We start from the raw sequence: 27,960 nt of genomic DNA on the forward strand, positions 1-27,960 counted from the left end.
ACAGCCCCATAGAGATCCTTAAAATCATGCAACGGGGTATTAAACGGTACAAGATCAGAGTAAATGTTTGGAGCTTATCCCCTATTGTGACGGATCATCTCTCGTCTGACATCGAGAACGCGAAATACTCGTTTATATGAAACAATAGGATGCGTTTGAGAATGCTTAGCCTTGGGTACATGATTCATGGCAAAACCAAGGGCTTTCAGAGGTGTTGATTATCACTGCCGATATTGATGCCGTTGGTGGATAAAGGAGGTGGATCCTTCACTGCTTCTCTTAGGGTATCGGGGCGATGATCATGTCGGAGCTGACGCGCACGCGGCTGTTCGTCGTGTCAAATGGGCCGATCAGCGGGAGTTTGACACAGTAAAATCGGACCGAGAACTATATTGGATGCAGAGCCCATGGATCATAAAGGGGTAGTCTCCATCGGTTAGATCTAGACATAGTATAGTACCTCTGCTATGTATGTAGATTGAGTGGTGGATTCATCAGCGATCTGTAAGCGAGATTAAGCAACGGTCAACTAACGATCTCTGTTCGCTCTCTCATTCAAAGGCTTGCAGAGAGACTATCTTCTACTCCGTAAACATGTCTCGTGACCTACTAAGGCTCGGTTTCGGTGTTATCCAAGAACAGTGAATTCATGGTTATCACAAATTCATAGAACGAGCTAATTAGCTTTACCCTTTTTACCCACAACAATCTCACCAAGAATCCTTAGGACCCTTTACGTTTACCCAAAATTTACAAAAGTACATGCCAATATCCCGCGTTCTACCTTTTTCCCAAGCTAAGCTTCTCAGTTAGATCTGGACTCAGTCATCACTACTTGGAATGCCATGGTGTATCCATTGGCTTCGGCAAATCATAGTATCTGATAAACATGTTACAAAAGTGAGAGTCTGCTGTTATCCTGTTGCGTGAAGTGCATCAGCCATTCAACATCTTCCCCTGAGAATATGGTTATGTTGTTTGACGAGACAGCATGGCAATTACTCGTGATTCTAACTAGCGAAGAACTAAGAGCTTGAGCGGCATCTTTAGCTGATCAGGAGGAGATAATATGACACGGGAATATGATCTGTTTGAGGCGTGTGAAGCACTCTATATCTGAGCACTTGGAACTATATAATCTCATTGAAGCGATCGTCAAGTCTCGCAGTGGGCAATAACTTATTGGTGAGATTCAGATCCTTCAGACCCTTTAGATCTCATAGGCAAAACCCCGTCCTAACTCCTCACATATGAGTGCAATATTATACACCTCATAAAACACCTCTCCCGGGGATTTGTATATGCGTATATGTCTGGTTATCACTCAATCAAAGGGTAAAGAGATGAACCTCGTCTGAGGGTACACGGTCATATTTCGTTGCAATAACAGTAGATGGGCAGATTAACAGGATATGTTAACTAAACATATTTCATATGTTAAGAAATGTACACAGGAAGAGGGAAGATATTGATGAAAGAAAAGAAGGGGGGGGTTTATACTCCTGCAGGTTTTGCTGGAACCTGAGCGCCTGACGCTAATCCACACTCTAGGGAACACAACACAACACTCCTTGAGAAGTCGTGGCTCATAATGTCAAGCTAAGCTTACAGGAGAAGAGGGACTTTACGGGAACGGTAGCAACCGAGACTTTAAGAAGGGCTTCTTAAGTTGATGTTGCTGCACAACCCCAAGAGGCCTCTATTTTCTATTATGACGAAAAGGATACTGAGCGAAGCCATAAGCGGAAGCATGCCATTTGGCCAATGTTGATCATACTGTTGAACATGTCGTTATTCTGTGGAAAGAGAGAAAGAAATAGTGATAATCAAAATCCATTTGCCGGCAGCTAACTGGCAGCTCATAGTGGAAGGTGAGGCTTCCCTCAGCTGAGTATAGCCTGTGCGTCATCAATCAAGGTGGCTAAGTCAATCTCACTACACGTCAGGGTAACTGTTTAAATTGAGGCTAGGAGATTCTGAAAAAGTAGTGGCTCCTCTAGGTACGTCTTTCTCTTCTCATTGGCTTAGTGCGTGTCCCTATGGTCCTATACATCATCTTTCAGCGAGTAGACATGCACCAAAGGTTGAAAGGAAATACAAACCCAAGAAACAAACTGACTACACATAAGATCCTATTTTATAGATACCCTCCCTTATTGCTTACATTTAAAGATTATTCTTTCTCTTTGGTTTGACCTCTTTTCGTGGTTCCCGCAACCATCGCCTATGCTCTCGGCCGAGTTGTTATGTCTCGGATAAGATTATCATATAGAAATCCAAGAGTGAATAGCAATGACTCACAAACTAAGCTGTAGAGGTAAAAACGGGGCATATACCTAATCTGTACATAACTCTATAGAGATGACAGGCGTCGAAAGGTCCAATGTCAATGATTATTTTAGGCAACGAACGGGTGGCAACGGATGTCTCCCGAGTCCATAAAACTCTCCGGCAACCTTCACCTAGACATCAACCAGCTCACTGAACATCGACAAATCGAGTCATGGATAGTGCAAACGGAAGTTTAAGCCAACCCCAGCTCACGAAACATGATATGGGCTGGAGGAGGGTTGTTCGCAATTTCACCCCTTCGTAAGCCCTGAACCCTTTCCGTAGGGAGAACATTCTTGTTAAACCTTGGATACAGGTGGTTTTCAGTCACGATGGGCACGGGCATTGTGTCAATCCTACTAAATACCCTACCCTATAACGGCGAATGGCTCTACTGGATCTCTGTTGTGATCTTCGCCTTCAACATTCTTCTCTTCGCGATAGGATGTATCATCACCGTCCTCAGGTACTCGTTGTACCCGGAGATTTTCACGGTGATGATTACCCATCCGGTTCAGTCTATGTTCCTCGGGACATTTCCAATGGGCTTTGCCACTATCGTCAATATGTTTTGTTTCGTCTGCGTCCCCGCTTGGGGTGAATGGGCCAAGAACTTCGCCTGGGGGATGTGGATATTTGATGCCGTCCTCTCAGTCATTACCGCTCTCTCACTGCCATTTTTATTGTACGTTACATGTTCCCTCCCAATAGCAAGTTGGATTACACTAAATGCATCCTAGGATGGCCCATGGAGGCGAAACGCAACTCTCCTCCATGACCGCGGTTTGGCTCCTCCCAATTGTCAGCTGTGTCGTTGCCGGATCATCCGGCGGCATCGTGGCGGGTGTTCTCTCCAATCCGCAGCATGCGCTCTGGACTGTGATCGTTTCGTATGTCCTGTGGGGTATTGGACTTCCACTGGCCATGATGGTCATGGTGATCTACCTACAGCGACTGACTCTGTATAAGATTCCGCCCAAGGCGGTGATCGTCAGCGTTTTCTTGCCTCTAGGCCCATTAAGCCAAGGCGGTTTTGGGTAAGGGCACTTCTCCCCAGCATAATACATGAGATAGTAACGTTGGTAGGATTTTGAAACTAGGTAAAGCGGCACAGACCATTTTCCCTCAAACGCACACACTTCAGACATCATCGGGCGACGTCTTCTACACGGTAGGCTTCCTGATCGCTTTGATTCTCTGGGCCTTCGCACTTGTCTGGCTCTTCTTCGCCTTGGCATCCATTGTTCGATGCAAGAGCTTTCCGTTCAACATCGGATGGTGGGGGTTCACCTTTCCCCTGGGCGTCTTCGCCACCTGTACCTGTGAAGTGGGCACAGAGTTGCCGTCAGAGTTTTTTAAAATTCTCGGGACGGTATGGTCTCATTTATGCTTCTTGTCAGTGAATTTCGCACTAATATTTGATAGATTGTATCGCTTTGTGTGGTCGTGTTATGGGTTGTTGTGAGCGTTGGGACGCTCAAGGGAGTGGTATCCGGACAGCTGTTTGTTGCGCCGTGTTTGGCGAACCTGAAACTCAAAGAGGAGGACAAAGACACGACTAAGGCTGCATAATAGATCGATAGTGTACAGTGTATTTTTGTAGGATCGGTTGTAGTATTTTTTATCTTATTTTATATTTTTGGCACCCGATCGGGGTAGGGTGTGGGTTTAAGTTGTATATTACTCAATTAGCGAAATTGGTGGGCAGTAGCAATATTTCAATAATATATATAATTTCATAAATCCTAATGCACATTTAAGTAAAAAATAAAATTAAATTAGCCTACTGGGGAAGATAAGATTGGGTTTATTGATGTTACATTCTGGTTCTCGAATTGAATTCTTTTTATTTTATTTCATTTTTATTAATTTTTTTTTTTGTGTGTGTGTGTGTGTGTGTGTGTGTGTTGCGGTGGTGAAGGTTTCGAGGATCGTGGATGATGCCTTCAACCACCTTCAACCAAGCAAGAAAAAAGTCGAAAAAGAAATGCACAATCGAACCGGACATTTTTGCTAATATAAGCTTAAATGAGAGATTCGGATCTTATAGGCGGAAAGGGTCTGTCAGTGATATAATATGGGGGTGTATTTTGAATTGTTTTATTTTATTTTTAATATTTCAGTATTTAATAAATAATAAAAAATGAAAAATAATAAAAAAAAATTTATTGATTTATTTTAATTTTTGATTTTAGCCCATAGGACCTTATTCTTTAGTGCAGACCACAACCCTTTTCTGCATCCGGAAATCTTTTTGTTTCGAAAAGAGAGAAAGGGAAAAGAAAGAGAAATATTCATCTCGACCCTGACACCTCTTCTGGCCGATATATCGCGCATTCCCTCCGCCGCCCTCAACTGACACACCTTTCGTATTTTTGTCTTGACGACAGTCCATCGAGTGGTGTGGCTGAGCGATGAATGGCCATGCTGGCCATTCGTCACGTGATGCGGAGGGATGCTAAAAAAATAAAAAATAGAAAATGGAAATTCAAAATTCAAAAATCGAAAAAAATCGAAAAAAGGGCGAAAAAAGAACCACGCCAGTGATCTTGCGATCCCAAACAAATCATCCGCTTGGCTCTTCCCCAGATTCCAGTATAGCTGAACTTTTCTATCGAGTTTACGTTGGAAGAATCCCATTTCTCCCTGGGGAATCATCGTGTGCTCGTCCTCTGTTCCTTAGACACCTTCGCAGGTGGTTCGGGCGCAGTGGGTTTTTCTCCCCTTGTATTATTTTTGGGGGGTAATTTTCTAATAATTTTTTCCCTCTTTTTTTTTTTTTGAATTATTTTATTTTTTCTGCCTTCCCCAACGACTTGCGCCACGGAGCCAACCGTCTGCCGTAGAATCTCAGCCTAAGGCCACCAATCAATCCCCCCATATCATTTTCGCAGGTGCAAATTGCCGACACTCCACGGCAAATCTCCCTCCCCAACTGATACGCGCTCTAGGTGCGCGCGCGTTTTTTCTGGGAGAGTTCGGTCAATTGCTGCGAGCTGATACCGTCCTGTGATTCACGGTGGATCTGAATTTAATTCTCCAGCCGTCAATTACCGATTGGGAGTGTCCGTTCACCGTGCATACCGCGTCGGGACGCGGTGGTCACATGTTTGCTATCTGAAAGTCTGACGGTCCATCTAAAAAGGAAAAGCAAGGCACTTAGATAGCGCGGAAATTATACAACCCTCCTTGGGTTCATATCACCGCCAAGATGATGGGATATGGGGGTCATTCATTTCACCAGCAACGGCAAGCTCAGCAGAATGCTCATCCTCAGCAGCAGCAACATCTCCAGTCCCCGTCGATGGGGGCCGCTGCTGCGGCTGCGGCTGCCACGCATCAGCACCATAACAGTGGTATCGCCGGGAACAATTCCCTTCTGCGCGGCCAACAGCAAGCCGATCTGGCAGCTCATTCTCCAGATCTTCGTAAGATGACTCCGTCCTCGTCGGCGCCGCTAGTGGGAATTCCCACGGCCGGCAATTTTGCTTCCTTCCCTGGCCATTTCCCGCCCCAGGGTTCATCCGATCTGTTGTCTCGAGGTGCCGACTCAGTGGGTCAGTTAAAAGACCCTTATCTGTCGCTGCAGACCTTGCAGAGAAATATGAATCCCATGGCTAGTTTTCGCGGACACCCCGCGGCGGCCATGAACGCTCAGGCAGCCATGTCACCGCACGCGCATGCCATGGGCTTGTCGTCGCCGCAGCAGTCAATAGACCGCATGCAACATACGCAGTATCAACACCGACAGACGACGCATACCCATCCGGCGCAAACCCCCACGACGGCATCGCCCATGTTGGCCGCGGCTCAGCCCCAGCAGCAGCATCAGTACCAACAGCAACAGCCGCAGTATCAATCGGCACAGCAGCAGGCGCAATATCAAGCAACGCAGCAGGCTCAATATCAACCGCAGCAGCAAGCACAGTACCAGCAAGCCCAGCAGTCTCCCTACCAACAGGCTCAGGCTCAGCCTCAGTATCAAGCACAAGCGCAACAGTCGCCTTACCAGCAGCAAGTGCAGCAAACTTTCCAGCAACAGCAAGCTCAACAGGCACAACAGGTCCAGCAACAAGCGCAGCAGCAAGCACAGCAGTCCTATCAGCAGCATGCTCGGTACCAATCGCAGCAGGCCCAGCGCTCGCCGTATCAATCACAAGCCCAGCAGCACCCGTTCCAACAAGCTTATCAGCAGCGCCAATATCAGCCGCAGCAACAAGCACAGTACGCGCAACAAGCGCAACAACACCAGCAACGGCCACCGCAGTCGACAACGCCGTCAACCATGGGGGGAAGTGCAGAGCTCGCAGTCCAAGAGCCAGAAGCGGAAGAGACTAAAACTAAGCGACGTCCGAAGCAAACTAAGGCGACTGTATCTCCTGCGATATCAACTAAACAAGTGAATGGTCAACCGCCAGCTGTATACGCCACAGATGCTCAGACTCAGGCTCATGCCCAGGCCCAGGCCCAAGCGCAGGCCAAGGCTCAAGCGCAAGCGCAAGCTCAGGCTCAGGCTCAAGCTCAGGCACAGGCCCAGGCTCAGGCACAGGCACAGGCGCAAGCACAGGCACAGGCGCAAGCTCAGGCACAAGCCCAGGCCCAGGCCCAGCAGCAACAGCAGCAACAGCAACAGCAACAGCAGGCCCAGCAAATCCCGGGACAACCTCAAGCTCCAGCACAAGACAAACCCGTGTCGGCAGACAATACCGGGACTCCTAAAAAACGAGGTCGTCCCCGCAAATCCTTAGTCCCAGGAGAAGAAGGCAAGACGCCGAAGCCTAGAAAGACTCCATCCAAAGCAGTGGCAGCTGCCGCCGCTGCACAAGGCAACAATGCTACTCCGACCTCGGCTGCTAAAGCCCCAGCTACAGCAGCGGCCGTAGCTCCAGGCGTACAAGGACAAGTTCAAGCTCCCCCACCCGCCGCGCCTGGCACCGTCCTTAGTGCAGACGGTACCATAGTGCCCCAGAAGAGACGCCGTGGCCGTCCGCGCAAGTCCGAGATTGACCCCAATGCTCCGCCAAAGCCCAAGCCTCCCCGCAAACCAGCCTCATCGAAACCATCCGGTACAGGACGTCCTCGTGGCCGTCCTCGTAAGGCTGATGTCGCTGCTCGACAGGCGGCAGCCGAAGCTGAAGCGCAAGCCAAGGCACAAGGCCAGCAACCTCCAACACCAGGCCAGGGTCCACCCCAACCTCAAGCACAGCCCCAGCAAGCCCAGGGCCACGTTCAACATCATCAACACCAACACCAGCCCCAACACCAGCCCCAGCCCCAGCCCCAGCCCCAGCCTCAACCAAAGGCTCAACCTCATTTGCAGGCTCAACCACAAATGCAGGTGCAACCACAGATACCATCCCAAAATCAGATGCAAGCTCAGCCTCCGATCCAAGCCCAATCAACTATGCAAGTTCAGCCCCAGTTGCAGGCCCACCATCACCAGCTCCAGATGGCCCATCAGCACCACCCGCAACACCATCCGCATCCACAGCAGCATCAACACCATCCCCTTTCACATGCGCATCAGCACCAGCATCCTCAAGCTCAGCACGCGCATCATGTGCAACACGTGCACCAGCATCCGCATGCACAAGCGGATCCAATGGCCCTAAACCCAGCTCAAAAGCGTGGGCCACCGTCTCTAGACGATGACCCGCGCAAACGAGCCTATATCATGCCACAGATGTAAATCGTGCCCTCAACCCGTGGAAATAATCACTACTCGCATCTCATAATCTGTTTATCCGTTTGTCGACAGTTCTCAGAGCAACACATGTTTCTTTCTTCTCATCTCTTGTTTCCAGTTTATATCTGTTCCATTCTATTTTTCCAGCATACCTACGACAATGGTTTCTTCATTCATATTCATATATTCATATTCATATTCATACTCTAGTTTTGTTTCATTTTCTTTTATCAACCAATCAAGCCAATGCTCCCACACATCAATCAATGTTAACGAGTTAATTTCCTTTCCGCTACGAGTTCATCTTTTTTTTCTTTTCCCGCACTGTTCTCTGAATTCGGCTTTTTTTTTTTTTTTTTTTTACCCCCAACTGGTTCTGGTTCTTCTTCAGCGTCAGCTATACGTATTTACTTACTTTGTCCGCCCCGAACCTCCCGGTTGTTCTAAGCTGTTTTGCCTTGGTTGAGTATTGACTTGCTGGCTAGTTTTATTGTTAGTTTAATTTACCTCAAGTGGATCTTTACTATCACTGTCTATGTATTCTGTGTCTGTAGGGTTTGACTGGAGATGTATGTGAAACGTGTTCGGTCTGTGTACGGGAGATTCGGAATTATATTGCTTGATCTCATTTTCATTTTTACACGGTTCATAACATGGCAAATCTAGTAGTCAACTTAGGTTTAACATTGATATTAGTCACAGGTCTACAATTTAGTGAACAGGTTTCATAAAGTCATGGGCACGTGCCAAAAGAAGAAATGAAACTAAAAATGAAAATAAAATAATACGGGTCCATTTCCCAACATTCAACTCCAACATCCAAACAACTTAATCGCTGAACATAAAGCTTAACATATATCTTCCTGTCCATCCGTCATCATCCAGATAGAGTTGTTATTGGAAGGCAAGGACGCCCCATCTGGGAGGCCGGTAAGATCGAGGCCCAAACTCGGCGCGATGCGACGGATAAAGCTATCGCAGAAGAGAAAGGCACGTCGTGCAGCAGTATTGGTGTAGCTCATGGTGTGAAGCCAGCGGATAACCTTTTTACATGCTTCAAGCATGGTTTGTGGGTTGAGAGGTGGAGTTGCTGGGCTAATGTGCTTGGATGTCTTGGGCAACTCGGTAATGGACCAGCAGGAGAGTCCGAGGAGTAGAGCGGTGTTGGCTTGCATTAAGTAATGGAGGAACGTCCACCATGGAGACACGCGCGCCAACCAATAAATATCAGGTTTTTCGGGGAGGATGGAGGTCAGGGAACAGGCGGAGCGCAGACAGCTGAGGGCCATCTCGTTGCGGAAGTCAGAATGTGAGGTCTTTGCTGACTGGGACGGGCTTCCTTTCAGATTGGCATGAGTGACGCACGGCCGGCAGAGTGTAATCTTGGCGCTATAAAAGTTGAAGGCAAGGCATATTCGCTCTCGCTGGAAGGGATCATCAACTGCTGGTGCGTGGAATTGTTCGCTATGTGACTTAGTGAATCGAAAAGCCTGGGGAAGCTTGGACAGCCAAGTCTCCAGGGTCTTGCCGTATTTTCGTATGCGGTGGTGAATCCTGCCACTGGGCTCGCGTAAAGCTTGGATGCTGTAGACTTTGTTCATCACGGCTTGAGTTATGCTTGTGAGGTCCACCAGGCAATAGAAAAACAGAGATGGGGTGGGCTCGCAATTCAGTAGCCATTCGGCGCTGAATCGAGCCTCCTCTTCCGTTTGGAGTAGGGTCAGCTTTAGGTGGCTTTCACGCATGGATGAATCCTGGAAAAGAGAAAGAACCTCCGGTTTACCGAAAGCGTCCTCCTCAAATGGCACTGGAAGTGGCGTGGAGCTCAGGTTCTCACCGACGCAAGAGACTCGGCCCGTGACGGATGTAAGCTGATGCTCAAGAAGATAGATAGACCACCACAGGCGGCTTCGTGCTTCTTTCGACGTGTAGTGTGTCCGACCATCCACCAAGCGAAGGTTAATCCCAAGTGATAAAGCTGATCGAAGTGCCATACTTGAGAATTTAAAAGACCTAGAACTGTTAATATGCGCACGTCCTCGCAGATCGACTTCCTACCTACCTATTAATTTGACCCATTGACAGCAAGTATAAAGCCACTAGAAACTCCACTTGGATTTGCTGTAAGTCTGCATGTTCAAAGAGCACATTTCCGCTCAATGCCAACTTTCTAGCGCGGTTCAGGTACAGTACATCATCCAAGTCCTCGTCCCCTGCGTGGTCCACGAGATGTTGATATCGACAACCAATAGCGAAGATCATATTCAAAATGGCAAGCCATCTCCGCGGTGGATTCGACGGTTGGCTAAAGAATTGCCGATATTGCGCAGTAAAGATACTCTTCCGGATGACCATAAATGCCGGATGCACAGACTCCATAAATGCGGTAAAGAACTGGTCCGCTAGCTCTTTCGGTGGCAGCGCGTATGCATCCACACAATCCATTAATGGGAGTTGAAGGTCGTCCAGATGATAGCTTACTGTTGTGGTGGGGACATCATGCTTTTGTTCCTGCGTAGAAGTAGCTTGATCCAGTGCAATGCCCGAGTCATCAAGGCCTTGACTACGACCTTCAACCTCATCCTCCAATCTCTGCATCCATGATATCTCGGAGTTCTTTCCAAAGAATCCCATGGCTACTGACTTCTCATCCCGATTCAAATCCTCATCTATCAGGTCAATCTCATCCAGGGATCCAATCGATGAAGTTTCGTCTCCTGAGTCGGAGTCATCATCTGCAGACGATGCCTCAGAACCCTGCACTTATTAATAAACTGTCCTATTCCCCAAGCGAGGCCAACAGGTTGACGGGGGCGCACAGACGGTGTTACAAACCTGTAAGCATCTTCTGATCCGCCTTGCGAGAGCACCTTCGACTTCTGGCTCAATCCCTTCCAGTAGCTTCTCATAACGCTGGACCTTCTTCGCTAGCACCCCAAGCTGTTTCTGATCTCGGACTCGTTTCACATCTAAATAGGAACAGCTCACATTATGCTCCACACATTGTTTACAGGCCGGCTTGTTTCCATCGCACTTGATTTTCCGCTGACGACAAGGTTCGCAAGCGCGCGCAGATCGGCGACGCTGGGACTGACCACTGATACCTGCGGTCCGCGGAATAGCCACCTTTGGAATCTCTCGCGAAGAGGAAGATCTGGACGACTGCTGGTTTGGAAGCGCAGGTCGGTCCGTGTATGGAGGTATGGCGTACGGGTTGAAGCTCATCACCGGGAAGCTACCAGGACTGACAGGCACCGAGCCCCAAAGCCAGTCTGAGGACTGAGGCACCGAGGGATCAAGTGAGCCTCGAATGCTCTCCTCGCCGGTCGGAAAATTGTAATAATACGGCTGAGGATTATTCTCCATTGCCAGATGACACAGTGGCCGATATGACCCATGAACGGCAAGGGTGTATTTGTCTCATGGCAACAGCTGAGCAGCTTTCGCTCTGCAAGGCTTTTCAGGTCCTCGGTAACAAGGCACGGACCGCAATGGCCTTGACTGGCTCGACCCATAAGCTTTGAAGAGAGGATGATGTAGTCCAACGGGAGATGAACAGCCAATGATGTCACCACCCGAGGATCACGGGAAGAGGGCAATCAACTACTTATACAGGTGATATCGGCAGTAGACACGCTGACACGAGAATATTCATAGTTAAGGTATGAATAAACAGGCTAGTAGATACTGTGCAAACTTCAAGTACAGGATATATGTAGTTTTTGGTCTGGGCATTCCCCGCCCCCTCCGGTCGACCACAAAGCTGGGATCTATTGTGCTTCTGGTCGGTACCTCTCCGGAGCTACTTCATCTTTCCCTAAGCTCAGACTCTCATAACAATCGAGCATGTCGAAGAGTGTGTGATCTCCCTCTCCCGGAATACCATGGTACCGCTCATCCTCATTCAACTTCTCCAATCCCTTAGCGTAACCATCCCATCGTGATGGTGATGATATATCTTCAGTGAATAAAGCCTTCAGTTCATCATTGACAGTACTCGAGCTTGATGCCCGCTGCCCCTGGCCTTTGGTTAGAACAGACTGTCGGAACAGATGGAATAGATTTCTTCCTAGCTGAGAACGGCTGGCTAGGCTTATGAAGGCGCTCGTCAGCGAAAGGAAGTCTTGATCCAAAATGTCAAAACTGTTATGATCTAGCATCGTAAACAGAGCCAGATTGATGGCATAAAGCGCAAAGTGGTGTGCACGACTCATGCCATATTCCCGTCGATACAGACGTGTCAAAGCGGAAATTGCACGCGCCGAAGAAAGGATATTCTCCAAAGCATCGAACTTCGAACGTGGTGGGCTAAGCCCGGGTGGGCTCTCGGGCGTTTTAGGAGCCTCGGAATCGATACTTGACACATCATCCTCGGGCCTCCACGAAAATAGATTGATGGTCAAAGTATGATACCTCATCCTGATATAATAATTAGCATTGATATGGTAGAGAGGGGGGAGGTAACATGGGCTTCATCATTAAGGATATACGGGGAATGTTGACAAGCGTGAGAGAGAATTTTCCGTGCTCAGTACCTTCGACGAAAAATATAAGCGTAAAGAGAGGCGTACCTTAGTAATATGATATATGGGGGTGGTTTGTGGTCTGGGTTGAAAGTATCCGGTAACCCCTGATGCCACCGACGAAGCCTTTCATACAGTGCCTCCTTAGTGCGACGTTGATGATATGCGGAGAGAGAGGACCCGTTGATCGCATACAGTTGCCGTGAAATATCACGGGCAATTCCACACAGGTTGTATGACTCGTCAAAGTACTGACTAAGAAGGGACGGCCGCGGAGCGCGATGGGAAGGATAGGGAACCCACAGAGCCGTTTCATCCATTCGAGCTCTGTCAGGCCGCTCCAGGTTGACTTTGTCAATTAAACTTGGTCTTAAGAAGTCGGTGTGGACGACACTAGTCACAGGATAAGAGTTACCCTTCTGTAGGGATAGGATGACTTACGTATCTATATGAAACAAGCCCCAGGAGGTCCGCTTGATAGAAACATCCATATCATCCGTGAGCTGTCCAGAGCTGAACTTGAAGACTTTAGGGCCTATTAACCCTAGTGATTCGCCCGTCCATATCGCTTGATGGAGCATCTTGTAACCGAGGTCATTGTGTCCTGATATGGAATACCTTTGTAGATGTTAAATAGCAAGCGCCAATGAACATAGCGTATGAGTTGACTGCAAACCTTTCATATAACAGAAGGGTACCTTGTAGGAACGCGAGACTCAGCTTTGCGGGCTCCTCGTCCCTTAGCCGTTCAGCCTCGGCGAGAAAATCAGCGCCCTTGGTTACAATATCGCCCGGATCCACGTATGCCTCTGAGTAGTCCGAAAAATGCTACATGGAATCAGTATGTATCCACAGAAGGGACGGGCCTATTACATACGCATGCATTTGCAAGAAGTGCGTTGACCAGAAATGGACTACAACACTCCGAATTGAGGTCGCCTCTGGCCATGTCTCGTAGGAACACGTCACGATCGAGAAAGGCATGAAACGGGAAGTCCCAGGTGAAGTACAGGGATATTAAGTGCGATACAAGATCTGCATCCTCAGTAACTGTAGTCCATGGCTTTGCGGGAACTCGGAAGGGCACCTCATCGCATAAGTAATGAATGTCCATGACCTTTGGACGAAAGGACGGCCCGGCGCCCTCGGCATTGATCACCCGTCGAACATCCTCTAGCTTGCGGACAGTGACCTCGTCCGCACTGTCCGTCCCCTCCATCTGGGCCAGCGCCTCGTCGATAAATCCACGCATCTCCTCCGCGGTGGCATCTCTTCGAATGATGTCCAAGAGTCTAAGGCCAAACGATTGATCATCCGCTCGCATCACCCTCAGGAGGTCATTGAGCATGTCTCGGTGATAGCTGAGCTCATCTGCGGTACGTTTAGCGGCTACTCGCCGGCGTTGATCTAGGGTTTCATCGAAGATGCACTGTCGATTGAAGGCCCGACAATTGTCACACGGAGGTACCCCAGAGCACTAGGTCACCATCTGTCAGTAGCAAACTCAATTCCATTTCTTGATTAGGAAGGGAAGAGTGGCGAAAATGGAAACCTATCAGTGTTGCTAATATAAGAAAAAGGGAATGAAAGACGAAAGCAGAAAGGATCGGGGAGACATTCATGCTGCAAGATCATGCGCAAGTAAAGTCAACAACATACTTTCCGCTTGGACTTTTTACAAGCCAAGCAGGCCATAGACACCCGCTTCTTTGAAGGATCCATCGGCGTGGTCCGGTAGTTTTCTCCAGGCGGACTATCGCCCGGGGGCAATTCAGATTTCAAAGAAGGTCCCGGGGCAATTTGACGGTGCGCTGACGGTTCGCTCATAGTGGCGGCGAAAGCATACAATAAATAAACACAGCCAGTCCAACTCGTTCGCCAACCACTCGCCAGGGACCCACAAAGCAATTGAATAGAGTGTGGTGAAGGCGAATGGTTGAACATCAATGAGTCTTATACTAAGAAACACAGTAAAGTCTGCCATGTGAAGAGGAGTCCAGAACAAGAGGACGGCTCCAAGGCTCCGCAAAACACGAGTCAATAAGCCCCTCCTTCTTGCTTGTATTGAGCCTGAGTTGCCTATGCATGACGTACAGGAAAACGTTAGAGGCGTAGGGCGATTCTGGTTATGGCAACAGGAAACCGTGTCCGAACCCTATGGCATCCATGGCCACGTCAGGTGCTACAGCAACCACATCTTACAAATCGGTAGGTCAGAAGACCAGGTTCATGAAAAGGACCTCGGAACTCCTTTACAGCTTTTCTCCTCGTTCCTGAAGCCATAGCGGGTTGACTGGGAGAGCTGGAAACGGCAAAAAACCCGGAAGATAGTCCCGCGATTTGGCACGTGATGGGGGTCCCGAATGGGGACTCGAGCAATCATGTGTTGCCAGAAAGAGGCCGAGTAGGTTTTTTGAGTTAAGTCGAGGGGCCACCGAACCAGGAAATTGTCCTCGATTCTAAGTATCCAGGGTCTTTGCTTACGCGGATGAGACACGCTGTGCGGTTAGGTAGATCCTCTGGTATCCCATCGGGCCAGGAATGACTTCGTTAGAAATCAAGGAAATCAAAAGGAAATGCTCTGTCCAGACAAAGTCAAATAGAACTAGTAGTTAGAAGATAATAAAAGATTATGGACAATACTAAACTAAGTTTTGCTGCACACCCCAATCGAAACCGTTGCCACGAATGCGCCTCCCAGACGTTCAATCAACACAGGATATATGTTAATCAGACCCAAAATCCACATAAGGTAAGAAACCCCCGCTTCTAAAACAGATCTATCCGGCCTCGCAAGCACCTCCTTCTGTACCAGCTCAGGGAAGGGCAAACGGAGAATGGTGCAAGCCGAAGGCAGTCAAATGTGTAAACTAATGCTCCAGGATACGCAAGCTTCCCTGGACGACACAATTCTCCAGTACCGAGCCAGGAGGCACATCGATAGTGCTACCCTCCGTGGCGACAATGATGACTGTGCCCTTCAGAGTAACATTACGGCCCAGGTTGACGGCACCGGTGATCGTCAGGTGGTCGAGCTCAACGATACGGGGGATGCTAGGAATGTGCTTCTGGAAGTCGGAAACCTTCTTGAAGTCGGATCCAAGCTTGATGACAGGAACACCGCCGAAGCGGTTGGGGTCCATGACCAACTGGCCGTGTTCCAGACGGTAAAGATCCGACTTGACCAGCAAGAGATCGGAGCATGTCTTCACGGGCAGGAAGCGGCGACGAGGGACATTGACACCGTGGCCGTTCTTGAAGTGACGGATAGCGGCACCAACAGCGGTCTCAAGCTGATAGATGGCCTGGTCGGCATCGCCCTTCTTGTCAGCGGGGATCGACTTCTCGTTGGCGATGATCTCCATCTCGAGCTCATTCTCCTCAACGACACGCTTGATAGCGCGGAGGCTCATCCAGATGTTGTTGGTGTTGAAGTACTTGAACTTTTTGATGGACTTGAACTCGTTGACGTGCTCCTTAGGAACCTGAGCGATTTCTAGAAGACGAGCCTTGCCCTCGTAATCGATGATAGTACCACCCTTCACATCGGCCTTGGTCTTATCGGTCAACTCCATGATGTACTCAGACTCGGTATCAACCATGTGCTGCAAGATGCGAAGGTCGACCACCGCTCCCAAGTTGTCGGCGTTGGACAAGAAGATGTACTCCACACCACGCTCCAAGAGCTTATCGAGAGTGCCAGAGTTGTACAGGGACTCAAAAACATCACCATGGCCAGGGGGGTACCAGTCCTGCAGAGGAGCATCAAAGCTCTTGGGAGCGGGGAGAAGAGAGTCCTTGATGATACGAGGGTAGCGAGACTGGTTGAAGGTGAGGATGTCAACGTTGTGGCCCTGGTATTTCTTGATGATGGACTGAGTGTCCTGGTCGGTGTTGAAGGAGTTCATCAGGACGAAGGGAACATTGACGTTGAAGGTGCGGTTCAGGTGCTCGATCTGGCGAACGGACAGATCCAAGAATGACATGCCCTCACGGACCTCAATGACCGACTTGGGGCCAACGCAACCCATGGAAGTACCCAGGCCACCGTTCAGCTTAACGACAGCCAACTTGTTCAGGAACTCAACCGAAGCCTCGCTGCCCAAGCTCTCGTAGTTAACGACCTGGGAAGGCTGGGGAGGAGCAATGCGATCCCAGTTCACTTCGTTACCCTTAGCCTTGTCGTTCAGGAATCTGCGGAAGAGGGCGAAGAAGTTGTCCATTTCGGCCTCGAAGCGCTTGCGCTCCTGAGAGTCAGGGACGGTCTCTGAGAGGGCATTCAGAGCATTACGCATCTGGGAAGCAGCAACGCTGGTCGAGGCATTCTCGAACGCCTGAGGAAATCGGCCAATTAGCATGCAAGTCTTAAACCACGGCATGACAGGAATTCGGTGGATGTCAAAACAAAACAAAACGGCTTGTAAATTCCAAAAAACAATCCTCAGTGTGGAGGTGCTCCAGAAGTAAAAATAGCTATAGAAACTGATGTCTTGGATGAAGAGAAGGTCGCAAAACAGGAGTGATAGGATCGAATATTTCAAATAACTGTTCAGGGGAATCCGATATACGTTTCAGGGAGCGCAGAATGAGTATTGAAGATTTTCAGCACGGTAACACGGCAAAATGTAATGTATGCTTTCTTTGAGTGGGAAACTGTGCGAAGGGAATGCGTGCTTTTAGAGTAGTAGGGATATGCGATGCTAAGTATGCCTAGTCCATGCAGGCCACTATTCAAGACACTTTCAAATGCCCATATGGTCAAGGGACAAGGCAAGGCAGACCTCTAGTTGCTTGAGAGCAAACCGATCTCTGCGTCCCTGGGTCCTTCCCCGCAGTATTCTGCAGGTACGCACCCCAGCAACAAGTGTGCATACAATTCAGGAAACCACGGGCCAACATTCGCAATCGCAACTGTAGAACGAGTACCATGAAATCCACAAGACTTACCATGTGAGACTGAGACTTTCCGTGGTGCTTGCCGAAAGAGCCAGCGTTGGAGGTTTCCGTGGCCGGAGCTCTGAGGTGGGTAGGCAAAGCTTTGGCTGCCATTATGTGTGTTATGCGGGGAGAGGTCTTCGATCAAAAAAAAAAAAAAAAAAAAAAAGGTAAGAGCCAGAGGACTATGGCGGGAGTGCTCGAGTTAAAGAGGCGACGGAATGACTTCTGTTACAGCCAACACCGTTGGGGTTAGCTTTAATGGAGCTTCAGAAAGCTTGAGAGTGGGCGTGAAGAGCAAGCAAGAATGAACACAAAGGGAAGGACGAGCCAAGAGGACACGACACTTGATTTAAGCGGACCATTGGGGACCCCGAGGAGGGTTCTGTTGCCACGCCAGAGAGCGTCGATCCTTTCGGAGGAGAGGAATGAATGGGTTTCAACCAGGTGCCGTCATTGGTACTTGTTCCCATCGGCAAATGGTGCGACAAGGCCGGAGGGGAGAGGGGGAAGTACTTACGTGGATGATAATGATAGCAAGGATGGAGGGGGTGAGAAGAAGCAAAAGGATAGTTGGACAAATAAAGGAAGAGAGAGAAGAAGATTCAAAGCAAGCAAAACAAGGAGAAAGAAGAAGCTTAATACTGTTCCTATTTGGTTGGTTTGGTACCTTAGGCTCTCCCCTTTGTTATGGTTATTATTATTATTATTATTATTATTTTTAATATGATTTTATTTTTATCGCTTTTTACAGCAAGAGGAGGGGGAACGAAGTGGGGTTCGCAATTCAAGGGGACCAAAACGGTATTAATACATAGCCGTTACCAGCCCACCACTAGAATCTGGGAGGCGGTGACGGTCCACTGACCATACGAAACCAGTAAATGCAGACACATTCTTGTTTTTTTGGTCTGCCAAGCGTGATACCTTTACCTATTCTTAGCATCATCCGTACGTCAAATACCAAGACTGACGGCAACTACTCCGTACACTGTTGAGAATTACCAAGTCAACTTGAGAGAGAGGAGTAAACAGAGACCGACTAAAGATGACCGGTAAGTGTACTGTAGTAAAGTATACTACTCCGTACTACAACATCCTAATACCTATAATATGTACATCTGCAGCTGATGTTGGTAGATCCAAAGCGAAAAAAGGTAAAGGTCGTCATCCATCGTCATCTGACATTGGGACTCTCCTTATTCTAGACCGAGCATAACCCCCTTTTCTCAGGGTTCGAATTTACTAATGTCTAAAGAGTAATCTTGAGAGTTCCCCACTGCCTCGTCACTTTTTGAGCCATCGTAATATTAATTAACCTTGCAAGTTGCCCATCGAAACTTCCTCGTCTGTTCCATATAATCTCGCCATATGATAGGAGGGAGCACGAGCACTTTCGAGAAACTTCAGCCACTCAGGAGCGGTCATGGTGCTCCGTGCCCTACTCTATCCCATACAATTGTCCAATTCCCTCTCGATACGTCCCGTACGCCGACTAAGTAAAGTCGCAGCAGAGAGAGAAAGAGAGAGTGAAAACTTGAGACATCCCGAACACCGGCCTAGTTCTTGAACCCGTTTTACGCACTATTGACGGATGCACTCCGGACAGTCCAATGGTAGGTCCGATCATTTCCATCCGGTTTCTGTTCCCTATCTAAAAAGCGCTATCAACTGCGATCCCACCAACGGATCACACGGCCACCAACTCATGAATCGCCACGCTCTTTTCGGTCTAGTCGTCGCTCAAAGTCTCAGTCGACATGCAGGATACCTTGATCGTTGGGTTGGGATTTTCTAATTTTACCGTGCCCATATCTGTTATTTCCCGGTCTGGGCCCATATGTATTATTAACTTCTAAGACCCCCCCACTTAGGGTACCCATACTCCATAGGGCTTGTAGACGGTAGTTACCGGCGTCGACTCCTTTTGTCGTGAGACTTGATTCAGATTCGATCTGAAAAGAGAACGGCGACTATTGGGAAAGGATCAGAGGTCACCGTCACGACCGAGATGACCCCTGAACTGGACAACTCATGCAGTCGGAGGGGTCCTTGATGCCTGATATGCATGTATGTATGTCATAAACATCATATGTACCAAACATATAGCACGTTGACAACTGTCATACTACGCCCGACTATAGAAAATATCCCCTCATAGATCAGGGCTGCTACTCCATACGAACCGAATGAGATCGTTTTCATGCGCTCGGGCCAGCGATACAGTTCACAGAAGAGGCTAGAAAACTTAAATGTGAAGCCCCTAACAGACGTCGGTGGGCACATTACTCCAATAGTCGTTTCTTCTACTGGGTCCGGGATAAGACATGTCATGCCCAGTCCAGTTCAACAACCTAATAGCAGTACTGCTCAGGTCCATTTCTTCCATTTCGCTTGGGTCATTCTGGCGGTGTATGGTTGTATGTACGGCAGTCCAACTGCATTGCAGAGAGTAGGGTAGGGTAGTTATGATCCATCTATCTTGCACAATAAGATTTACTCATTCGACATCTAGCCTCCCAGGAAGGCTAGTGGCCAATCAGAACTTTAAGGATATCACATCACATTGGTGGCCAGCGGCCGACGACAGGAACAATAATGAAAAAAAAAACGCAATATCATAAGGGGCATCAGGAACAAATACATAGAGAAGCGTACCAGGGCAGAAGCCCTGTTCGACTGTTTCACTTCCTCCTCTGAACGCTTCCAGGGATGACCGCCTTTTATGCTCCGCTAACGCTCCTCTTGCTAAGGAAGCTGCGACGGCCGGGCTTCTTTGAATCTGGGCTGTCCATCACGTCGGAGGCCGCATCTCCACCGTTCGAATGAGCGGTGCCGGGCCGGAGGGTAGATTCGGATCCCGAGAAGCTGCTGCGGATAGCGACATTACCACTGCCAACCTTCACCACCTTCTCCTGCCCGGCCACGGAGCCTTGGTCATCAACGAAGAAGAGTGCCTCTCCGAGAACATCATCCGAACCAAATGTGGCATGGTCAACGACTCGGATTTGATACTGCGCATCGGCTGTGGTATTGTGCACACGGCAGGTCTCATGCGACGAATCGAAATGTACAGTACCACCACTGGCTTTGTGGGCCTTGCTCTTGAGCACCTCTTTGGGCTTTGGACCAAGGGCTTTCACAGTGACACGCACATTAGCCGACGGAGGGAAGTCGGAGGCAGACACCACGGTAATCGTAGCAGTTCCCGTGTCTCCTTTACCAGCGAGGCCAAGTCTATCACTGTAATGCGAAGCCACACTCCGAGTGCGCGAGTGCTGCAGGTTATTACTTTGCGCTGAGCTAGGCGGAATGTTGCCTTCAACCAGAACAGATGGTGCCTCCAGCTGAGATGTGTCCTCTGGATCTTCTGCAACCTCGTTGATGCTCGAAGAATCATCTTTGTGGAATCGCGATGTGATACCGCGCTTCAAGAAGGAAGCGCCCAAAGTAGCACCTTTGATGACGTTGCCACCAACGAATCCGACACCCTTAACAGGTGCTCCGACAATCTTCCCAGGAGTAGCAAAGGTGCCGGAGAAGGTCGAGGAGCCCTGCCGAGACCGCATCACGTAGGTCGGCTTGAACAGCATCTTCAGGCGGATTGCACCCGACTTGCCATCAAGTGGAAGAGAGACTTCTTGGCTTTGGAAGGGATCCAATACTCGAAGATCGATGTGGGTACCGCCCAGATAATCTGCTTTGTCGCCGAAATCCCAATCATATACGTCCACCCGAAAGTCTGCCGCGATCCGAGATTTGATAGGTGTTTCGAAGTATTCGTTCCAGGCCGGGTGAAGGGTCTTCTTCTGTACCTTGGTCTTGTGGATCATTTCGTCATTGAGGCGGAATTTGCAGTATGGGTCGCTGAAACCATTTCGATCGGCGGATGGGAGCTCAGCAGCATCAAGAACGTCCACTCGTAAGGTTCCCATGTTGTTGATGCTTTCCGTCGGGTCAAGCTTCATATATACAGGGATATAGCGAGCACTAACAGTGACTTTGCTTACTTCCCCACTGTCCGACCGCAGAGTTAGTTCGGTTGGGTTGTACTAGAAGTAGTTAGTTATAGGATAACGAAATTGTAACTATGGCGGGGACTCGTTTACCAAGATGCGCTGTAAAGTAGAAAGCGTGTCGCCTGTAAGTTTCGCAACAGTATGCTCGTCACTGCTCGCCTTAGGATCCTCCTTGTCCACAATCCGAAGTGTAATTTTCGAGAACTCGAGCTCACGCACGAAGGCATCACCAACTGCGACACGATTAGTTTTAATTCCATACTACTCTTTCCGAGAGCAATCACATACTGTCTTCAATCTTGGCGGACTTGGAGCGGATCTTAGGTGATGTATATGCAGGGAACATATAGTCGTCCATCAAAACCTCCACCTGAACATTGCTGCGAGAAAGGTGTGCTTCATGGAACTTGAAGACAAGGAAGCCAGACTCTGCGAACCGATTAGTCTCAAAACACAGAAATGAAATAAAAGGGAAAATGGAATTGTTGGGGAATTACCGTATTGCGCTATATCCTCCAGTGAAATAAAAGTTTTCGGCACTTCCTTCATAGACTTGACAGACATCGTTTCAGAATCCTTGATAGTAGCGGGCCTAGATGAGTCAAGACTAGTCTTCGACTCCGCTGTACCATTCGTGCCATTTGTAATAGCAGCCTTGGAGTCCGTGCTAGGCGACTTGATATGCGAGATCTTGCGTCTAGAGTCCACACTCTTCCTGGGTTGATCGCTACCTTCCTCGTCACCATTAGCGCCTTCTATCAGATCATCCTCCTCGACCTCGTCATCGGGGTTAACAACAGGCATGCTGGGGTAGAATGCGACAGTGTAATTGAGCTTTCCCTTTACTCGACCATGACCAATGCGAAGATCACTGGAGATATGCTGCTTCTCGTCATCAGTGAGATACTCTCCGTTCTCATTCTCGCGGACGTAGTCCGCGGCGTTGATTTCAAGCGATCCAAGCGATCGGTCGGAGCCGACGGATTCTTCATCCATAACTTCCAGGGTGAGCTTTTCACGAGCGCTGTGGATCGGAACGTATACCACTTCATCCCACTCGGGGTTGAGGTTATTTCTGAACGTTACTGTCCGAGCTTTCATGTAGCCAGAGAGTAGCACACGAGCATACGGATCAGATTTGCCCATAGTTTCTAAGTTCCTTAGATCAGTTGCGCTCTTGAAGTGGAAGCGCATCACGCCAATTGGATCAATGTAGCCAGCACTGCCCGAGATGCCACCCACAGCAACGGGCTTCCACTGCAGGGTGAGTTTGGCGCGTCCTGTCTTAGCGCCATGGAGATGGAACCAATCCTGGCCTTTCTCCATCATTTTGAGCATATCGTTGAACTTGATCTGGTAGGTACCCAAGATCGGGTCCCTGGCAAGGTCACGGTCATCTTTTATTACCAAGCCAAGTTTAGCATTCTTTCTATCGGTGACCAAAAACTCCTTGGAAGCATTTTGAAAGATTGGGTTGTTCGTGCGCTTCAACTTCTTCGTGATGTGAATTTCCTTTCCGTTCAAAATGAGAACACCGTAGGGGTTTAGCTGGCCGACAAGACTCTTCGTACCATCCAAATCCTTAGCTTGTTCAACTGTAAAGCGAGCGATACCGGTATTTAATTCTGGGGTTGGCTCAACTTCACCGTTCTCAAGCGTTCTTCCTTCCAGGACAGGGAAGAATCGGATATCTGCATGAATAGAACCACGAGACCGGCCACTAGCCATAACTTCCAAGTAAACACTCTCGTGCTCTGGTTGCTCTTCAAGACGGTCCAGGGGGAAAGTCGCAGTACCGAGTTCTTTGTCCTTTCGGAACTCATTCCAATCATATGGCTGAATGGTCAAAGTGTCAGAGAACGAGGTGATGATAACATAAATCGTTTCGTTCCATCTTGGGCTGTCTGTGTCGTGAACGGTCTTTGTGCGTCCCAATTCCGTGCGGCCGTTCAAAGAGACGGCTGCGTACGGATCAGGAGTGCCGGAGAATGTGTCAGGATTCTTCAACTGATGGGCGCCATGGAGCGTAACAGCAACGACACCAATAGCTTGATCCACTGGATTTCCGGCAAGCATTTTCGCAATCTCGACAGGAAAAACATTGGGACTGTACATCATGGGGCCCAAGTTGTTGTGAATCTGTTCCTTGATGAAGGTTTCTAGGCCGGGAATGAAGTTGATGTCGAATCCAAGTGTGTCACCGCCCAGAGGTTTGCAAACATAGTCAATCTCAGGGCGCTCCAAGAAACAGACGTCAACCCTCTCAATGTGGGGGAAAGGAACCTGGAGCTTCACCTTCACCCTCATCAACCCACTGCAAGCCATGTCCTCGACAATCACATCTAGACCTTTACTGACAACACCCTTACCCAATCTAACTTCCAAGACAACCTTGGGGTTTATCTTGTTCTTCAATTGACGAGCTGTCAGGTCCATAGTATCGTTAGGTGTGAAACTAAACTTCCAATCCATAATGACTGTGTCAACCTCCGTCTTAGGGTAAGTCTTCACGTGCTCCAATCGAGGAGGCTTGGAACCGAGAATAAATGTTTTCAGTCGGAGACTGTCGAGCATTGCTGGAGCCGAAGTGCTGAGGACCTGATCGACCGAGTTGATGATCGTGTCACACAAAACAGGCGCGTAGATGGGCCAGAATTTGACCAAGAAACTGTTAATCCATTCCAAACTTTCGGTGTCGGTCTCCAGGCGTTGCTTAGCCATCTCACGATTGATATCGTCTCGGAAGTTTCGCCTGACCCGACGAATCGACGTCCGGTAATACGTACTACACGCCGCCATTAAGATAAAAATCCAGCCTAAGCCCCCGCCCAGGATCGCAATGATCCAAGAAGAGAAACAAGCAAAAACTATGATAGCAGCATTGTGGTACCAGTCTAAACCTGGTCAGCGTTTATACAGCACCCACAGAAGAACTTACTTACCGCCGAAGAACTTGTCATCTAATCTACTTTCCAGAAAATCCTGGTGGTCCAACAAGGTCCCTTCTGCCTTTTCTTCCTCCGTCGGCTCCTCATGAAACCGAGGAGCCCAACCAGTTCTGTCGCGAGCCCATCGCAAGTCCTCGGTCATACCGTTTTCTCCTTGGGAAATATCTGTCTTCTCTTCATCTAGCAGGGCTGTTGCGGATTTCGGGGGGGGAAGATCGTATTGGCTGGGAGTGCCATCATCCTAGGAGTACACTAAATTAAGCAAGAGTTCCCTTTGTTGTGTAAGAGAGGAAACCATTGCCTAAACTTACCTTGTCCGTGATGATTGCCATTCCTTTCGGTTTCGTGTCATGTTTGAGGCCCGGAGGTAGTTGCTACAGTGAGAAATCGTTCATTAGCGAACAGTGTGCAGTCGAAAAGATAGGTATCGCGAGACCTACTGCTGCCGCCGCCGCCGCCTTTTCTTCAGGAGTCGCATTGGGGTCAAATTGGTAGGCTGGCAGGCCAGCTTTCCTGGTTTCATCCACCAACACTTTCTCCGCAGCCGCAGCAGCTTGGGGGTCTTGAGGGGCCAATTCGGCTGCCTCAATGGCGCCCTCCTCCTTCAATTCGACCTTTTCTCTCTCTAACTCCTGCGACGCCATGGCTCTTTGGTTGGCCGGACCAATTCAACAAGGCCCAGGGTGAAGGATCACCGATTACAAATCCCAAACCGACACAATCTGGATGGTTGTCAGATCGCCCTGATATAAGGATTCTCCTTTTCTTATAAGCTAACGCGGAATTGAAAACAACAAGAATAGGTAGGAAATGTTAAACATCAAGTTTTCTAGAAATGGCGAGGATGGGAGGGAATGGGGAATTAAAGAAAAGGAAAATTCAATAAAATAAAAAAGGAGAGTCAGTGAGAAGTGGGTGTTGGACAAGAAAAGGATTCGTCAATGTCCGAAGTGAGTTGGCGCTCGGAGGAGAATCGATGGTTGCCTTCGAGTTCTCCGCAGCGGGGAGTGGCTGAACCCACGGTTAAGCCCGAGAGCTCACTTATAGGATGGGTTGTGGGTTGCGCGGGTTTCGGGGGAAGGGGGAAGGGGATAGATTCGAGGACCACGGTAACAGTACAGAAAGAGCATAGAGTAATCCTTACCGAAGAATGACCACTCTCGAGTAAAAGAGAGCAAAGCAACCGTTGAAAAGGGCGCAAAAAAAAAAAAAAAAAGGATCGGATGTGAAGGGGGGAGACCGAACTAAAGCAGAGCTGAAAGCGAAAACGGATTGAGTTCGGCAAAGCCACTTGCGTCAAGGAGAACCGTGGCTGGTGAGGAGCTGAAAGGAAGAAAAAAGAAAAAGATGAATGGGAATAAAAAGCAAAAAAAGAGTCAGAGAGAAAAAGAAATAGAGGGGGAAAAAAAACCTGCTGATAGAGGGATGGATCTCCTAGATACGAGTGGAGTACCAGTGATAATGATGAGGGACCTAAGGAATGGTTTAATCAAAAAGCAATGAAATAAACAAATAGATACATTAGGGGAATATGCTCAAAGAACAAGTGGTCATAATTTGAATGTAATGGAGAGATACATAAAACTTTAAGAAACAAAAAGACGGAACATTGCTGAGAAGGAAAAGAGATCCGCGGCCGTGACGTCGATCTGCGACAGAATAGATAGTCGAGTCGATCAGATGGTTGTTCCATCTCACTTCCTTCCTCTTTCACGCTCTCTGTCGTGGAGTCGTAATCTTACCCGACCATCACCCCACAGTGGATTGGCTATACTACTATAGTCTTAGCAAGGACCAGCCTTTCTCTTAAGATACTGTACAATACAAGGACCCAGCCACGGATTTTTATTAAACCCGGCCAGTTCCTTATCAGCCGAATAGAAAAAGTAAATACTAACCCTCACCAAAGCAATAGCAGTGTACGGAGTAGGTAGGTAATCTTCTGGGCTCACCGCAGGTACTTACCTACTACATCACACTGAGATAACCCATATACTAGTACTGGGCTAGGTCGACCGATTAGCAGCCAGTTGATAGAACTTCGCACCGCCACGAAAGAGATTCTAGCTGCGCCACATTCATTCATCGCCGGTGTGCTATGTACTTCTGTTCGTACTTGTACTAAGTTCTTCGGTGCCTGGACTACCAGTAATATTACCTTGGGACAGCCCTGCCAAGCAACTGCTACTCATTCCAAACCAGTGACCGATTATCCACTTAGTAAGGAGACTAGCATGCATGAGGGTGGAACCCATCAACACAGTAGTGTTCCCCCTTTCCCGATCCTCGGAACAATCGCGACAGTGGTTTGCCATTCATGATTCGCTCAATTCCTTAAGCGTGATTGATACTGTGTAGTATCATCCACATTCACGTGGTTCAAGTTCCATACTACTAAGTAGAGGGTCAAGTACACTCAGTGTCACTGCAACAAATCATTACTTGAGTACTGAGGAGATTGCACGATTCGGAAATATTTCCGATCTGAGACTGAAAACCAAGAAAATTGCTACAATGCCAGGTTACACGTGGCATGCAGCAAAAGCTGTGGTTTGGTACCTACTCCGTAGATACCACAACAACTGCTTCGTTTAGAGAAGCTGCATGCTACTACTCCATACTTACTACATCATCATCAATATACTATGTATAGATATACCTCAGGATAAACCCTAATTGAACCGCCATGTGACAGATCCCCCCTACGTCAAGCTTCCTGTATGTACTATGTACATTAATAGGCCAATACCACTTCCATTTCGTCCTTGGATCTATATTGTGTAGTTGCAACTGTCTTGCTGGCCTTCCCATTCAACCTTATTCAGCTTTGACCTAGGATCTGCACGGTCTTCGCACTACCACCCGTGTTTTGCCACAGGTTTGCTCATCAATTCAATTTAAAATCTTAAGCAGCATTGACTGCTGTATGCCTCTCAAAAGACAAACGTAAGTTATCAATGCTCATTGACTCCATATGAAATTTTGCTTGATCGTCTTCCATTGTCGCCCGCCCTATCTATCCCACGGCCGCCACAGACAAAAAGGGGGCTGGGAGAATTTATGCCGGAAAAAAATATTTTTAAAAAATAAAAGATTAAATTACTCCGGAATAGTACCCACGAACAGACCAACCTCTAGGAACTAAGGTAGTCAAGTCGCTACCAAGACATCCCAACTCCCACAATTTTTACTCAGTACGATCCTAGCGCAACCCAAATCGACTCACCCAATAATCCATGGTTCGTTAGTGTGGGCCAGACACGCTGATCGCACAAACACCTTGGGTCGCTCTCCTTCTACCAAATAACCAGACCGACTTGCATAATGACTGCATTTTCGCAGTGAACTAGAATGCTGCCTAGTGGAGGATGTATGTCATTCTTGGGAAAGGTGTACGTACGACTCCCGATCTGTGATCTTCTAGTCTACCAAAAATCAAATGTTGAAATTTTTTTGGGCCTATGTATGGTCGTGGAAATCGATTGGGGATTCTGGGACTCTTATTCATTCATTCTTTT

The 27,960-nt window shown here is 48.4% G+C and overlaps 8 protein-coding genes across 8 annotated transcripts; 4 read left to right on the forward strand and 4 right to left on the reverse strand.

Annotated features, from left to right (window-relative positions):
* Nucleotides 1-2,312: 2,312 nt before the first annotated feature.
* BDV27DRAFT_120311 (TDT family transporter) lies at nucleotides 2,313-4,076 on the forward strand. The gene is made up of 5 exons (XM_032065074.1): nucleotides 2,313-2,592; nucleotides 2,648-3,016; nucleotides 3,072-3,368; nucleotides 3,418-3,703; nucleotides 3,757-4,076. Exons 1-5 carry the CDS (start codon nucleotides 2,504-2,506, stop codon nucleotides 3,901-3,903), a joined length of 1,188 nt encoding a protein of 395 aa, XP_031932957.1. The 5' UTR covers nucleotides 2,313-2,503; the 3' UTR covers nucleotides 3,904-4,076.
* Nucleotides 4,077-5,764: 1,688 nt separating this feature from the next.
* BDV27DRAFT_140970 (uncharacterized protein) lies at nucleotides 5,765-7,943 on the forward strand (the record flags this gene model as incomplete). Its single annotated transcript, XM_032069759.1, has 2 exons — nucleotides 5,765-7,468; nucleotides 7,509-7,943. The coding sequence occupies 2 exons, from the start codon at nucleotides 5,765-5,767 to the stop codon at nucleotides 7,941-7,943; spliced, it is 2,139 nt and encodes a 712-aa protein (XP_031932958.1).
* Nucleotides 7,944-8,683: 740 nt separating this feature from the next.
* On the reverse strand, nucleotides 8,684-11,516 carry BDV27DRAFT_120316 (transcription factor). The gene is made up of 3 exons (XM_032065075.1): nucleotides 10,853-11,516; nucleotides 10,080-10,774; nucleotides 8,684-10,030 (listed from the first exon to the last, which is right to left on the reverse strand). The coding sequence occupies exons 1-3, from the start codon at nucleotides 11,381-11,383 to the stop codon at nucleotides 8,866-8,868; spliced, it is 2,391 nt and encodes a 796-aa protein (XP_031932959.1). The 5' UTR covers nucleotides 11,384-11,516; the 3' UTR covers nucleotides 8,684-8,865.
* Nucleotides 11,517-11,654: 138 nt separating this feature from the next.
* On the reverse strand, nucleotides 11,655-14,874 carry BDV27DRAFT_120319 (Zn(II)2Cys6 transcription factor). The gene is made up of 6 exons (XM_032065076.1): nucleotides 14,200-14,874; nucleotides 13,418-14,017; nucleotides 13,217-13,368; nucleotides 12,982-13,158; nucleotides 12,589-12,933; nucleotides 11,655-12,436 (listed from the first exon to the last, which is right to left on the reverse strand). Exons 1-6 carry the CDS (start codon nucleotides 14,482-14,484, stop codon nucleotides 11,788-11,790), a joined length of 2,208 nt encoding a protein of 735 aa, XP_031932960.1. The 5' UTR covers nucleotides 14,485-14,874; the 3' UTR covers nucleotides 11,655-11,787.
* A 246-nt stretch (nucleotides 14,875-15,120) lies between these two features.
* On the reverse strand, nucleotides 15,121-17,629 carry ugp1 (UTP glucose-1-phosphate uridylyltransferase). The gene is made up of 2 exons (XM_032065077.1): nucleotides 17,488-17,629; nucleotides 15,121-16,874 (listed from the first exon to the last, which is right to left on the reverse strand). The coding sequence occupies exons 1-2, from the start codon at nucleotides 17,587-17,589 to the stop codon at nucleotides 15,411-15,413; spliced, it is 1,566 nt and encodes a 521-aa protein (XP_031932961.1). The 5' UTR covers nucleotides 17,590-17,629; the 3' UTR covers nucleotides 15,121-15,410.
* A 1,847-nt stretch (nucleotides 17,630-19,476) lies between these two features.
* BDV27DRAFT_109639 (uncharacterized protein) lies at nucleotides 19,477-20,149 on the forward strand. Its single transcript, XM_032064492.1, has 2 exons — nucleotides 19,477-19,932; nucleotides 19,991-20,149. Exons 1-2 carry the CDS (start codon nucleotides 19,679-19,681, stop codon nucleotides 20,097-20,099), a joined length of 363 nt encoding a protein of 120 aa, XP_031932962.1. The 5' UTR covers nucleotides 19,477-19,678; the 3' UTR covers nucleotides 20,100-20,149.
* Nucleotides 20,068-25,214, reverse strand: BDV27DRAFT_109653 (putative membrane bound C2 domain protein (vp115)). The gene is made up of 7 exons (XM_032064493.1): nucleotides 24,883-25,214; nucleotides 24,754-24,816; nucleotides 24,437-24,683; nucleotides 21,992-24,388; nucleotides 21,783-21,923; nucleotides 21,585-21,727; nucleotides 20,068-21,527 (listed from the first exon to the last, which is right to left on the reverse strand). The coding sequence occupies exons 1-7, from the start codon at nucleotides 25,084-25,086 to the stop codon at nucleotides 20,199-20,201; spliced, it is 4,524 nt and encodes a 1,507-aa protein (XP_031932963.1). The 5' UTR covers nucleotides 25,087-25,214; the 3' UTR covers nucleotides 20,068-20,198.
* A 461-nt stretch (nucleotides 25,215-25,675) lies between these two features.
* Nucleotides 25,676-26,020, forward strand: BDV27DRAFT_120327 (uncharacterized protein). The gene has a single exon (XM_032065078.1). It carries the CDS (start codon nucleotides 25,790-25,792, stop codon nucleotides 25,943-25,945), a length of 156 nt encoding a protein of 51 aa, XP_031932964.1. The 5' UTR covers nucleotides 25,676-25,789; the 3' UTR covers nucleotides 25,946-26,020.
* The last annotated feature ends 1,940 nt before the right edge of the window (nucleotides 26,021-27,960 follow it).

The sequence above is a fragment of the Aspergillus caelatus genome (assembly GCF_009193585.1).
Source record: "Aspergillus caelatus strain CBS 763.97 unplaced genomic scaffold BDV27scaffold_8, whole genome shotgun sequence".
NCBI lineage: Eukaryota > Fungi > Ascomycota > Eurotiomycetes > Eurotiales > Aspergillaceae > Aspergillus > Aspergillus caelatus.